The sequence below is a fragment of the Octodon degus genome, unplaced genomic scaffold (assembly GCF_000260255.1).
Source record: "Octodon degus isolate 3935 unplaced genomic scaffold, OctDeg1.0 scaffold00042, whole genome shotgun sequence".
Classification (NCBI taxonomy): domain Eukaryota; kingdom Metazoa; phylum Chordata; class Mammalia; order Rodentia; family Octodontidae; genus Octodon; species Octodon degus.
The window spans coordinates 3,772,337-3,785,627 of record NW_004524618.1 but is presented as its reverse complement, the minus strand read 5'-3'; the positions used below and the strand labels follow the sequence as shown (position 1 = coordinate 3,785,627).

Below are 13,291 nucleotides of genomic sequence, written 5' to 3'. Positions count from 1 at the left end.
TCCCCCCCTCCCACCCTGGGCTCCAAGCCCAGGAACCGGGTCTTTATGGACAGCAAGGATAGACTCTCTGGCTTCCGCTTGGGAAGCAGCAAGCAGCGGCAGTGCCGGAGACCTGGGGACAGGAGAGGACATCAGGATCCTTCTCCCCCAGCTTCCCCGATGTGGACTCCTGATCTGGCAGTGACTTCAGCCCTGCCCCGGCCTGTGCCCCCAGGTTCCCGACATTTCTCTCCCCTCCCCCTCCGGACCTAGGAGTGTGACAGCTGCCCACAGCTGCTGGCCCAAGACTCCTGAGCGAGCCCTGCTGGCTTTCCCTACCCTGCCAAGTCTTTCTGAAAAGTCCCTCTGTTCAGTTTTTCCATTTGAACGTGTCATTTGTTTCTTACCATAACCCTAGATTTCTTTTTCCTCTTTCATGTGTTAGACATCAGATAGCCCTCAAAATAGGAAAACTTTGTCTTTCAGTTTAAAAAAAAAGTTCTTAAATTTATTTGCCTTGGCGATTTCCTCCCCTTTGTTTTTTTTTGCCTGGTTACTAAGCAGGTTCAGCACCATCGGTGACTCTATAAAACTGTATTTCCTCTCCTGGGGATGCCCTGGGAGTACCCTTCGCCAGTCTGCCATTAGGTTGCTTATGTTTTCTTCTAGATTGTGAGGTCTTTGTGTATTTAAAAGTTTAGAGCCCCGCGGCCAGGGTTCGATCCCCAGAGTGCTGTGCCGGCCCTCCAGGGCGCGCTGAGACGCTCTCCAGACTGGGCGTGGCGGCGCACTCTTGTAATCCCGGCGCCTGGGAGGCTGAAACCAGGAGGGTCGCGAGGAGTCCAACCGGTGTAGTGGAGACTCTGTAGACCCTGTACTAAATACATTTAAAAAAAAAAAAAAAAGCCTTTCAAAACATTGAGCGGATGCATATGGATAGTTCCAGGTGCCGGAGGCAGGAGGATTCGTTGCGCAGGAGTGTGAGATCAGTCTGGGAAAGACAGCCAGGGCTCTGTCTCAAAAACAAAATAAAAAAGCCTTACCAAAGTTTCACCCACTTTCTTCTGCTACTCCTTTACTAACCCCAGCAGTTCATTTTTGCGAATGGTGTAAGGCTTTGCTCTATTCTGATGGTTCCACGGCATTCTGAGTAGCTGGCGCTCCTTCTCGCTGAGGGGCGCGCCTCCCCTCTCGGTCCCTGGCCTCCCAGGTACCCGGCTTTGAGCAGTGTCCCCCAGGGCGAGTACCAGGCTTTTACATCACTACTGTTTTATGTTTTTGGTCTCTTGACGATAGTTCTCCCTTTGCTCTCCTTTTTCAAATTTTTTTAACTTTTCAGTCCACACTTACATTTCCATTTGAATTTTAAAATCAGCTTGAAGTGAGCTAATATTTCTCTGTTGATTTTTAATTACATGTATGTGCTTAAAATTTCTTTTCACTTGTTTTCCATTTATGTGTTTGGTATAGGGTCTCACTGTGCAGCTCATCCTCAAGTGATCCTCCTGTTTTCAGCCTCCCAGCACTGGGATTACAGGATCTGCCACCATTCCTGGACTTGTTTGCTGGCTCAGGGCGCTCCGTGGCTGGGGGAGGCGGTATTCTTGATCTTTTTAAATACAGCTTTATTGTTATAATTGACGTTCATTACACATTTAAAGTGTATAGTTTAATGAGTCTTTTTTTTTTTTTTTTTTTTTTGCGGAACCAGGGATTGAACTCAGGCCCTTGCGCTTGCCAGGGAAGCGCTTATTCTACTGAGCCATCTCCTCGGCCCCTAAATGAAGAAAGGGAAGGATTTTGTTTTGTTTTGATTTTTGTGGTACCAGGGATTGAACTCAGGATGTTGCACTTGCCAAGCAAGCGCCTATTCTACTGAGCTAACTCCCAGCCCTCCTAGTCTAATGAGTTCTGATTCCTGTCCATCCATCAGACTATTACCACCATAAGATTAATTATCTGTCCATCACTCCCCCAAACTTCTTTTTTTAATTTAATTTTATTTTAAAGAGAAAAAGCAGATAGCGGAAATAAAGACAAAAACAGAGTAACAAGTGCCAGTACAAATGGTACAGTGCTTAAATTTTTAAAGATCAAATCTTGAAAGTTCAATAACCCTATAAAAAACAAAAACAATAAATCTGTAAGCTGCCATTTAGATAAGCAGAGCATCTACCTTTCATTGATTGCTGCCTACAGAGTCTAAGCAAGCCGCTTGCTTGGGGCATAGCTCTGTCCTTCCTATCATCCTTTCTTATTTCAAAATTCAGGTTATGAATATGATCGAAGAGAATGAAAAAGCAGGTGACATGGCCAAGTTAGACCAACAGGAATTTTGCCTGGACCTCGAGGAACTGGATCGGCTTCACAGCCAAAGTGGAGAAGAGGTGGCAAAAGTACGTAACCGCTTCACTGAAGCCCCACACAGTCGTAAGGACAGACGTACAGTGTTAGGACAGACGTATGCGCTCAGCAAAGAGCCAGGCCACCTGCGCTGGTTTCCCTCACACTGTTTACTTCTCCTGAGCTCTGGCTTTTGAAGGGGGACTTGATAAGGAACCACAGGAGAACAGTGCTGGCAGGTGGAGGCATGAAGCCCACATCAGTGGGCAGAGTGCTGGCCCTGGGGAGTAGTGGACCTGCCAGCCGGGGTCTGACCCTACAGAGCCCTGGCTGTGAGCCAGCACTGGGCAGGAGCTCGGGAATACAGGGGCCGCCATGAGCATCTGAACCCGGTGCTGGTGCTGGGCCGGGAGGAGCCACCCAGGAGCCTCCACGGTGGGCAGAGGCAGGTCTATCTGCCTTTAGCCTGGTGGGTCAGAAGCAGGGGAAGTAAAATGCAAGTGAAACAAAGTCATCTGATCAGACAAAATTCATAGAGATTTTTTAAAGATGTGAGCATTTTATTCATGTACCATCTAACCATTTAAATACCTGATGACCAAATATTGCATATATTTTATTACTTTCATAAGAATATAAAAAGAAATCTAAAAACTAATTTTATCAAATTTATTCAGTACAAGAATCAACTCGTTGAATGACACCTGCCTGAATGACACTCGGGATAGTCCGTACCTAAACAGACACACTGCCTGAGTGGCACTTGGGGTGAACTGTTTGGTGGTCAAAACCTGAGAGATGCTGCTCCTAGCTAGTTTCCTAATAGCCCGCTAACAGTGAAATGCAGAACGGCTTTCTGGAGAGGACCCTCAGGGCGCGCGTTGTTGGGTTTTACGTGAAGGCCAGGGCTTAGGGCAGACAGCGCTGAGAATGGCTGATGATTCGCACATTAAGCGGTCGAAGCAGACATGCTAATGGAAGTAACACGTGTGTTTCTAAATGGAAAAGCTAAGCCATCTGACCCTGTAAAGCAGTGGTGGGCATCCTTTTATACTGCGGCCATGAGTAATAGGGGGAGTGAGGGCAGCAAAGTAGCCCAGAGAAAAATCCTAAAGGGGCTCTTTGGGCGAGCTTTAACAGGAAGAAGCTGGCATGTAGGTGTCTGGCAGCCTCACGCACCAATACGGATGTCACGCCGCCCTGGTAAAGTGGGCAGGAGGGGTGTGGAGGCTTCTCCTCCTGGATGTTCTGATTGGCCACGTCCCCGAGGCCATCCCAGCCACCAAGCGCCCCCCCCCCCCGTGGCCTCTTTTCCTAAAAAGCCACATTTATGTTTTTATCTTTGCCCTTCGTGTCTGACCTTGAAGATAAAGAAGGATGTGGAGATGCACAACCTAGCCAAGAGATACTTGGCTCACCTCATCAAAGAAGAATGCTGGAGTTCCATGGCTGTGAAAGGCCGGGCCCTGAAGGTAACAGGCTCAAGTGCAGCATCTTAGCTGGTGAGATTTTCATCAACAGAGTCATGGCATAACGTAAAGAAAAAGAAAATAATTTTAAAGAAACTCCATGTACAGCAAGGTACTCAAAGCATGCCTTGTCTCCCCCTGAACGCACTCCACCTACGGGTCACTTTTGTGGATTCACCTTTCCTCTGTAAGGACCCATGTCTGCCCAAGCCAGCGTCTCGTCAGGCTGGCCTCACGAGCATTTTTCTTCCTTCCACCGAGACATTCCCAGCATCCGTGTCTTTGCTCGTTACTCCAGAAGGCCACTTCATTTGGTGCAAATGAACAGAAGGCAGACATAACGCTGCCTCCCTGTGTCAGCCTTCACATTTTCCCAGGAGGAGCTGTCTTTATCCCCAGCGCACGCACGCGCGCACACACACACACACCCCTGCTAACACCACCACCTTGTTTAGCGTAGTCCCTCTAGAAGTTTCAGTTTATGCCTGCATCTGTTCACAGCGCCTCTTACCCTCAAATACGCCGCCTCCTGGGATAGCAGTCTGTGGTCACCCTGCAGCTACATGGTTGAGTGCTGCTCTAGCACAGGACCTCCCGAGAAAGGCATCGCGGGGTGTGCACCAACCTCCCGGCCTCTGGCTGTCAGCATCCCATATCCGCGGTAGAAACCATCGAAAATCGTCTCTGGACGGTGCTGCGGGGCGAGGGCACAGGGCGAGAGGATGGACTTGCTCCCCAAAGCCTCAGTACCTTATACCAATAATGGCACACATCACTTTAAGGCTTTTTGTTGCCAGTGTCATTCACGGCATAATAACATAGGAGTTGATTTTAACAAGAACCCCCCGTACCCACCCACACACACTAGCCCTGCTCGCCCGCAGCCGCCTGAAGTCGGGTCTGTTCCTTCTTGTGTCCCCCGCAGTGCTTTCACATCCCCTGCGTGGTCGAGAACTTCCCCATGAGGGCGCGCACCGCTGAGGAGCTGAAGGAGCTGAAGGCGGTGCTGCAGCTAAAGAAGATCGAAGCCGAGTGTCTTAAGGTACAATGCACTGTGCGTGCGCGTGTGCATGTGCGTGCGCGTGTGTGTGCGTGCACGCATGCGCATGCAGGGGTAGCCGGGCCCAGGGCCCAGGGCCGTAATCCTGGCGTTCTGGGAGGTGACAAGGAGAACTGCAGGCAGGGCGCAGCCTGCGCGACGCAGCAGCACGGGACGATCCCATTTCAAACAAACACATGGGCTGGGGATGTGGTTCAGTGTAAAGGCCATGGGCTCCATCTCCAGTACCAGCGCGCATGCACGCACACGTGTGTGGGTGTGTGTACATTTATTTAAATGAGGGGATGTATTTTAAGGTCTTTTATTCAGATTTGAAGCATGATGTAATTTAATGTACATTTACCAATCATATATATCTGTCTTTATTTCTTGCCAATTCGTAGAACACACTGTAATGAATACAGGAGCCTCTGTAGACTAAGCCAAGGGCTCTATGCCTGCATACTGGCTAGCTCTCAAATACGAGGATCTGCTTTTACAAATGAGGCTTGGGGGTCTGTTAATACTCTGCCCAGAGATTTTTTACCCATGTGCCCTTTTCATCTTCCTTTAGTACTAGTGGTTGTGTTTTAAGATAATTAACTAAAGCTGAAGTAGAATCTTTGGTAGCTTGATAAAATTATGGTTTCCTTAAGGTAATCCCAGGTTTTTGTCAAACAGGTAAAATAACACTCACCCCCCTGAAGTATTACTTTTTGGCCAGAACTTTGGATCCACTCTTTTATAGAACATAGACTAAAAGCATCCTTACATCTCCAGCCATACCATCCAGGCTGACCAAACAAGTTCCTTTGTAAAACATGAAGAGAAAATATATTCTTAAGTATCAGAAAGACTCAAAATATTTATAAGCAGGTACTATCCAGTCACAGCAATATGGATATTATGTGCTATTGAGGCCCTTTTTTATTATTTTGAGTCACCCATAGTTTGTCAGTCTCTGAAGATTTAATCTCTTTTGTGACACTTTCAGGATCGGTGTGTCACTTGTGCTGCTGGCAAGACAGTATCAACCTCTTAAAATAATTGGTGAAATATTTAAGTCGGCACAAAATTGTCTTTTGGAAATCTATTAGTATTGCACAACTTCCATGACATCTTTTTCTATCTTTAGCTACGGAAGGAGATCGTAGAGGATCAGTCTGCAGTCACCTTGGCAAAAAACCACCACGAAGAGGAGGACGAAGAGGAGGATGAAGAACAGACCGTGCTGGACACCAGCTTGCCCAACTACTTGCTGGGTAGTCTGAGCACCGAGTTTGGGGTCGATACTTCTTTGTTGTCCAGCCAGCTGGAGCTTCATTCCAGAGAGGAGAAAATCAACCAGATTATATTATTGAAAGTGGGTGAATTTCTTCTTTATCCCCCACAATCTCTGAAACTGTCCCTCCGAGGTCTTCCAGTAGCGCCAGGGGAACCTGCCCCCCATGCTGTCTGTGAGCACACAGAGAGCCACACAGGCAGCTAGCCCTGGGTCAGAACTTGAGCCCAAGAGCTGTCGAAACCCGCTGCAGCTGGGTTCTGTGACAGCAGGTTTTCTAAAGAACATTCTACGCTGGCTTACCCCATAAAGCGTTCTTCTGCTTAGATCTTTGGTCAGCTCAGAGAAACTTTTCACTTCTGTCTGTCCTGCAACCCAGGATCGCTGGGCCTCCTGTAAGGTCAGGCTGTCGTTGCTTCTCTGTCTGCTTAGCCCACAGAAATCTCCTCTGTTACAGTCTGTAACTTTTCAGGCTCTGGACCGTGTGTGGGCCCCCCCAGGTAAGGCTCCTACTCCTTATTGCCCACCAAACACAACCAGGCACCGGACATATCTGCCCATGTAGACGACTCTACTGAATGCAGTGATGAGATTGTACACAGTTGGAAGTTTAACCCTAGCTATGTTCTGTTCTTTCAAGTCCTTCAGCCACATCTGCAATTTGAGTTCTGCCTTCCGGCTGTGTACCTCAGCTCTGGTGGCCTGTCCTGACCCCTTCTCCTCCTCCTTCAGCCCTTGAAGTTTTGCTTACCCATTTAGTTACCTTTTGCTGCTCAGCTTCTGCGGGCCTCTGCTCCGGGGCTCAATTTCTTGCTACTTTATTAAGATGTTTTGCTATAGGGAGGGAATTTCAGACCCAAAGCGATTCTAGTGCCAAGAGCTAAGATGGCTTTTCCAGCCCAGTGTGCATGGACTGAGCTCTGATGGTAAAGCGGAAGCAACTCTGAGTGAGGCGGTCCACGCAGACCAGCTGTCACTGTAGGTGCTGGCTGATGCCGCTGGCCACCTTGGGGACCCTCGTGGAGAACAAGCGGGCCCCAGGAGGAAGGATGCTATGCGTGCTGGTGCAAGGTCCTCCCCACCCGCCCTTCCTCTCCCCACATCCCCCAACAAGGTCCCAAAGAGAGGCTGCTTCCCGACCTCAACGCTGCTTATTGCTTTCTAAGTAGCTAGAATGGACGCTTTTTAGATCATACATAGAGGTAGAGCACATTGCCCAATGAGCCCACAGGGACTCGTCACCCACTTCGGTGTTCTCATCACACCTGCATGTTGAATTACAGTGTAGTTTCAGGTAGCACAGGTACGCCGTGCTCTCCCTCCCACCTATGGTCGGATGCCCCGGCAGATTATTAAGACAAGAAATGACTGAATACAAACATTATTCCAGGATGATTAGTTTTTCTTCTTAGAAGGGAACTCTTGGACTGATCTGGAAAGGGAAGTGCAGTAGATCGCGTTGCCAGGAGAGACCTGTTTCAGATAACCTATTGATGTTTCAGGATATCATTTACAAAGTAAAAACTGCTTTCAATAATGAGTTTGATGCTGCGTATAAACAAAAAGAGCTCGAAGTTGCACGAGTGAAGAAAAGAAATATTAGAATTAAAGAAATTATTTCAGATCTGGACTTGGGAGAAAGTGTCTGGGAACCGGAATTTGAAGACTGCGAGAAGCCAGAAAGGACCCTCGTGGTGGAGAACTCTGAGGTACGGGCCAGCCCGCTTGGCTCCGCCCTCTCTCGGGGGTCCCCCCCTTTGTTCACATTGTGTAGATGACTGCTGGATGGCCCTCACAGGAACAGGTCACAGAGACAGGAAGCGTAACCCTGGTAATAGGATTTTCTTCCCCAATCCCACAAAGTCAGGGAATATCTGGATCCCAAGCTTGGGAAGAAGCAGGGTCCTGAGTCTGGAGCCCTGAGAGGCGCGGGACACCTTCTGTCCTCACCTCTGAGCTCCCCTCTCTGTGATTTTTGCTTTGCTAGTAGTTTCTACTTCCTGTCCCTTCTCCGAAGAGCGGCTGGTTTGCGTTAGGAGTGCTTATCTCACTTCTGAGTCTGCCTGGGAAAAGGCCCCTTGGACAGTACATCCGGAGCCTGTACTGGGGTGCGCCACACTTGGAGCGAGGCTGGTGGGGCTCCCGTAATTACCCGGCTCAGTGAGGGTGCACCATTAACACTTTCAGTAACAAACACCTGTGGCACAGGTGCCTTAGGCTCACCAGCACTGACCTCGGTCCTCGGGCAGGGCAGGCCCCAGGAAAGGAGCTTTCTTGGGAGCCCCTACTTCTTAAAGCATTAGCACAGAGGCAGCGGCAATAATAATAATAATAATAATAATAATAATAATAATAAATGATAGCGTAAAGAAACGAAATATGACCATATTTCATTTATTAAAAGTTAAAAGAAGCCGGGGAGGTAGCTCAGTGACAAAAGTGCCTGAATCCTGAGTTCAATCCTTACTACAAAAAAAAAAAAAAACAGTAAAAAGAAACACTACCCAAAGAGTAACTCTTGTTCACATTAAACCAACTTAATTATTTGGGGACCAAAAAGCTAATAGAAGTAGCAAAGATTTTTACAGCCCCATGTGAGAGTCCGGCACGGTTCAGAGGGCCATAGGTGGATGGGGACACAGCAGTAGCGGTAAAACCTGGTAGGGCAGGCAGGACGCCTCCGTCATTCACCAGTAAGAACAGTGAGGTCCAGGGAGGTTGGTAAGCGCTGGACCAGATTTCTTGCTAGGGCTGGAGCTCAAGTCTGGCTGGCTCGGCGCCTGCTCGCCGTGGTCACCTTGCCTGTGTGTAGCAAACTCCACACGCCCACTTGTCCGTGGGCTCGACTCCATCCCCCGTTCAGGTTGTGGCAAGCCAAGCCCCAGATGGCTGTGCTCTGCCAACCCTTCGCAGTGGCGACTCCCAGGCCACTCACCCGGGGCCACCACGCTCTCTTCCCCAGCTGCTGTCCCTCATTCCTGTCTGTTCACATTTCTTGGTGAATGCTCAGGCTCTTGCCCATGAGTCCCCAACCCCTCAGGATCTAGTTCAGGGGACACCTCTTTGGCCCTCTCCCCTTCTATCTCAGCTTAAATCAAATTCCTGATATAAGCTCTTGAGTGATGAAAAGATTTGAGAATAGAGAAGATGTTTTTTTTTCCAGCCCCTCATTTCATTTATTAATTCATTTATCTATTTTTGCGGAACTGGGGATTGAATTCAGGCCCTTGCGCTTGCCAGGCAAGCGCTTATCCTACTGAGCCATCTTCTCACCCCCAGCTCCTCATTTTAGACCTCGTGTTCGTTCTACAACAAATGGATTGTGAAAGTTGCACTATCCAAGCCCCCGCCCTTAGTGCCATTCACTGCCTCTTGATATGTGGAAGGTAAGTTTGGTCTGAACTTTGTAAGAACAACAGTAGGAGCCTACATTTTCTCTTGCAGGTTACAGCCCCAAGACATTTTAATGCATGGCAGCGAACCAAAGCAGAAATGATTGTGATGCGCGAAATACGGCGATGGATTAAGGCGCGGGTATGTGCTTTTGCTTGGTGTGCACCCAACCACCCTCGTCCCTTCAGAGGTGCTGACCGTGTCAGACGACCACCACAGCGGAGCTCCTTCTAGCCTGGGCTCCATGCTGCTGCCCACCCTGTAGGTGCCACCCTACCATCAGGTGCAGCGTGGGCTGTGAGTCTCTGTCTCAGCTGCCTCTCTGTCCCGGCTCTCCCCCAGGGCACCGATTCCAGACGCAGGGGCCTGATGGATATGATGGGCGGGGTGCTGGAAGTCAAGAAGGAGGACATCTTGAGGATGGTGAGCTTCCGGCCCGGCTGTGTGGGTGGACTGGGGGGTGGGGCTGGGAGTGGACCACCTTTGCCCTCTAGGAAGTTAGTTTTAGAAATTCTACTGCAACAAAGGTTAAAGAAACTTCTGCTACCTTGTAAACATAGCCCTACAGGTAAATAAGAAAGGGGAAAAGCAAAAAATGTATGCGCACACAAGAAAGTTATAGTAGTTTGACAGCTAGCTGCTGTTAGTTCCTTGGAAAGAATGCTCTGTGCTAATATTGTTTAAACAAAATGTCATGCCTGTACCCTGTGTATCTTTTTTTTCTATTTAAAATGAAAAACTAAAAGAACCGTACCTGCCATAATCACCCAAAGCAAACAAGCCAACACGAGCAGCCACAAAGGTTTCGGTTTTTCCCGAAGGCAGGACTATGGCTGTGTCTGTCATAGTTCAGAGCGCCAGCAGTGGCCGTGGGCCCCTGACACGCAGCTGTCCCTAAAGGGCTGGTGGAGGTCTACCTATAACGGTGCTAGCCGCAACGCCGGAGTCCGTGCCTGCGCATCCGGTGCCTCCCGGACTCCCTCCCCGAGCTCAGCAGCTGTGCCCTGACCCCAGCCCTGAGCCAACGTGTGTTGGCACCGTCCCCGCCGCTGTGAGGGGCAGAGGCGTGCTGGGCTCCTGGTCTTAGCGAGCGTCGCGCTCGGAGTGCGAGTGCGCTCCATCACTCCTTCCTTCCCCCCTCAGGTGATCCCGCAACCGGCCTTCATGGCGAAGCCCGACGCTCTGTGGACGGAAGAGGAGAGGAAGCAGTTCGGAGAATATGAGAAGAAAGTCAAGGAGCTGCATGAGGAACGAGACAAGTACAGAAAGGTCCGAAGTGCAACACGGCGTAGCACAGCCGGGTCTGCTTTCCATACGTTGTTAGATGTTTTTTGTAAATTTTCTTGATGTCTGTCATAGTTTAAGATAATGCTTAAGCATCAACTCTCAAGAGAATGTAGAGAAGGGAGACAAATTGAAAAAGCTAGAATAATTTTAAATGAAAGAACATATAGCAAGAGTTTTATAAAAAGTTATTGACCTCGACGTTTCCCACATGAATGCCTATTACATTATCCTGTGATGGGGAAAAATAGCTCCGGGCCTGTTAGGTGTCAGGTGTGTGGAGGTCACATCCCCTGAATATCAAAGCAAGAACTTGGAGGAAAAAGAGAATAAGAATAAGAAAGGTGTACTGAGAGAAAGCTCTCACGAGGAGGTCCCTGGCGTGGGTTGGTGCAGGCGCTTGTTCTCGAAGGGTAGTTTATGCAGCAAAATCCCAACGCGAGTGCCAAGTGGGTCAAACTGTAATCAGCCAAGAGGATTACAAGGGTGCTCACTTCGCTAATATTGGTCCAACAGGGAAGTGAGGGTTCGCAGCAAGCGTCATCTACCTTGGCTCATCTCTACCTTCTAAGGTAGAAGGAGCAATAATATTTCCGGAAAGGGCCGGGAGTGGGGTTCAGATGTCACCCACTTGTGCGTCCGCGGCCCACCTGGACTCACTGGACCAGGTGGTGCCAGCCACATATAACCCCAAGCTACTGTTCATCTGTGGGGAGGTGGGCAGGCGTGGCTCGGGGTCTCCACCTGAGGCCAGGCCCTCATCAGATTCCCCTCCAGACACAATTTGGACACCCTCGCTTTCTGCACCGACTCCCTGGAGAGCGACCCCTCTCAGACTGCGTGCTTGCTTCTGCCCTCCTCGCCTGTGTGTGTGGTAGTGTGTGCAGGTCGCTGCTGGGATCGCTCTGAATTCAGCAGCACCATTGCGTGATCCGTGCTGCTCCTTAAGAGAGGAGGATCGGGGACGTAAAGACGCCAGCAGGCCGCACACGCTCACGGCTGCTGAGGGGTCTGCACCCTCCCCACCCCCGTGCGGCCCTGCTGTTCTTTTTCTTCCATCGCAAATAACATTCTTGCGTAAAGCAGCCTGTGTGAGGGCCGCAGCGTACAGCCACGTAGACGTATGTGTTCATTCTTCTACGCAGGAAGTAGAATCAGGCCGCATCTGGGCAGCATGGCCTGCCAGCTCCATGGTGCCTGTCACTCGCGCAGCTTTTGCTTGCCTGGGGCGCCACTCACCTAGACGCCGAAATAAGGGAAGGAAAGATTTTAAGGGCTTAGGAAGCCTAGATGGCCGAGGAAGAAAAAGGATGAGGGCCACTCAAGGGCATTCACACCGCGCTTTTGTGTTGTAAAGAATGGCTCTCTCGCTTCGCAGCACATATACTAAAATTGGAACGATACAGAGAAGATTAGCATGGCCCCTGCTCAAGGATGACACGCAAATTCGTGAAGCGTTCCATATTAAAAAAAAAAGAAAAAAAAAAAAAAAAAAAAAGAGCTCTCCTCCCACACCCTCGCTGCTCTAGCGCCCGTGATGGACCCAGGCCGGGACTTCGGTCCACGCACGCGGCCTTTTCTGTGCCTGCACTCGGGGCAGTGGTGGGAGGAAACGCTGCGCTCCTGCGCTGGGCCTCGGCCTCGCCTTTGCTGTCCCCTGGGTCCCTGGGGTCCTTGCGACTCTGCCTCCCCTCCCCCGCCCTGAGGCGGCGCCTGGGGAGCTGCTAGCCTTGCACACTGGGATTCCAGAGTCTCCCAGTTCTGGATCGGGGAACTGCAAGGAGCCGGAGGTTCTGCGCCCCGTATCCGAGGAGCCCGAGGTGCGGGCGGGCCACAGGGCCGGGACCCTGGCGCTCGGTCCCGCGGCTCCTGCTCCTGCTCGGCTCCCTCCGGCCCTGCTTTCTATGTCCTCAGAAGAGGAGAAGCTAGAAGGCGCGCGTGCCCGAGCCCCTGTCTGTCTTCACCTCATGCTTATTCCAGAATCCTCCCTCGAAGGAGATAGGAGAGTTCTTTCTAGAATTTTTGTGGTTTTTCAGTTAGTCTGAGCCTATTTCAACAAACAAAAAACCTTTTCTTTTGAGCCCGCCTTCGCCTTGGTCCGCTGCTTGCGGCTCTGCTTCCCTTCACAGCAAAGTGCAGATCCACGGTCACTCTTTCCGGTGTCTATCGTCGCAATTAAACCAAAATTCTTATCCTGAAAAATGCCAAACAAAAGAGTGGAGCCCGCCACGTGCACACCTGGCGGCCCAGAGCTCGAGAAGCAACAGGGCAGTGAGCGTGAGGTCACCCTGGACGCGGAGCAAGCGCAAAGCTGGCCCAAAGGACAGGGAGACCCGGCCCCCAAGAAAAGTGTGGGGAACAGGAAAAGAAGCGCCTTGTCCAATTTTAACAATTATTTACTCTTCGCCAGTCTCGTTTCATTTTATACTTCCTCCTTCTTCCCTAATTCTGGATTAATTTTTACTAACATAGAAGACTCAAGCTGGACATGGTGGTGAGTAC

The 13,291-nt window shown here is 50.1% G+C and overlaps 1 protein-coding gene and 1 non-coding gene across 5 annotated transcripts in view; both read left to right on the top strand.

Moving 5' to 3' along the window:
• Cfap43 (cilia and flagella associated protein 43) overlaps positions 1–13,291 on the top strand; it is a 111,833-nt gene that overhangs the window by 81,314 nt on the left and 17,228 nt on the right. For all 4 annotated transcript variants that reach the window (XM_023715576.1, XM_023715575.1, XM_023715573.1 and 1 more), the window contains 8 exons: positions 2,250–2,375; positions 3,690–3,794; positions 4,717–4,833; positions 5,966–6,193; positions 7,615–7,821; positions 9,557–9,646; positions 9,848–9,928; positions 10,649–10,774. In XM_023715576.1, coding sequence (XP_023571344.1) covers positions 2,250–2,375; positions 3,690–3,794; positions 4,717–4,833; positions 5,966–6,193; positions 7,615–7,821; positions 9,557–9,646; positions 9,848–9,928; positions 10,649–10,774 — 1,080 coding nt within the window. The remainder of the gene's footprint in view (positions 1–2,249; positions 2,376–3,689; positions 3,795–4,716; positions 4,834–5,965; positions 6,194–7,614; positions 7,822–9,556; positions 9,647–9,847; positions 9,929–10,648; positions 10,775–13,291) is intronic.
• On the top strand, positions 12,151–12,258 carry LOC111816852. The gene has a single exon (XR_002821178.1). It is a non-coding gene; the product is annotated as a U6 spliceosomal RNA (small nuclear RNA).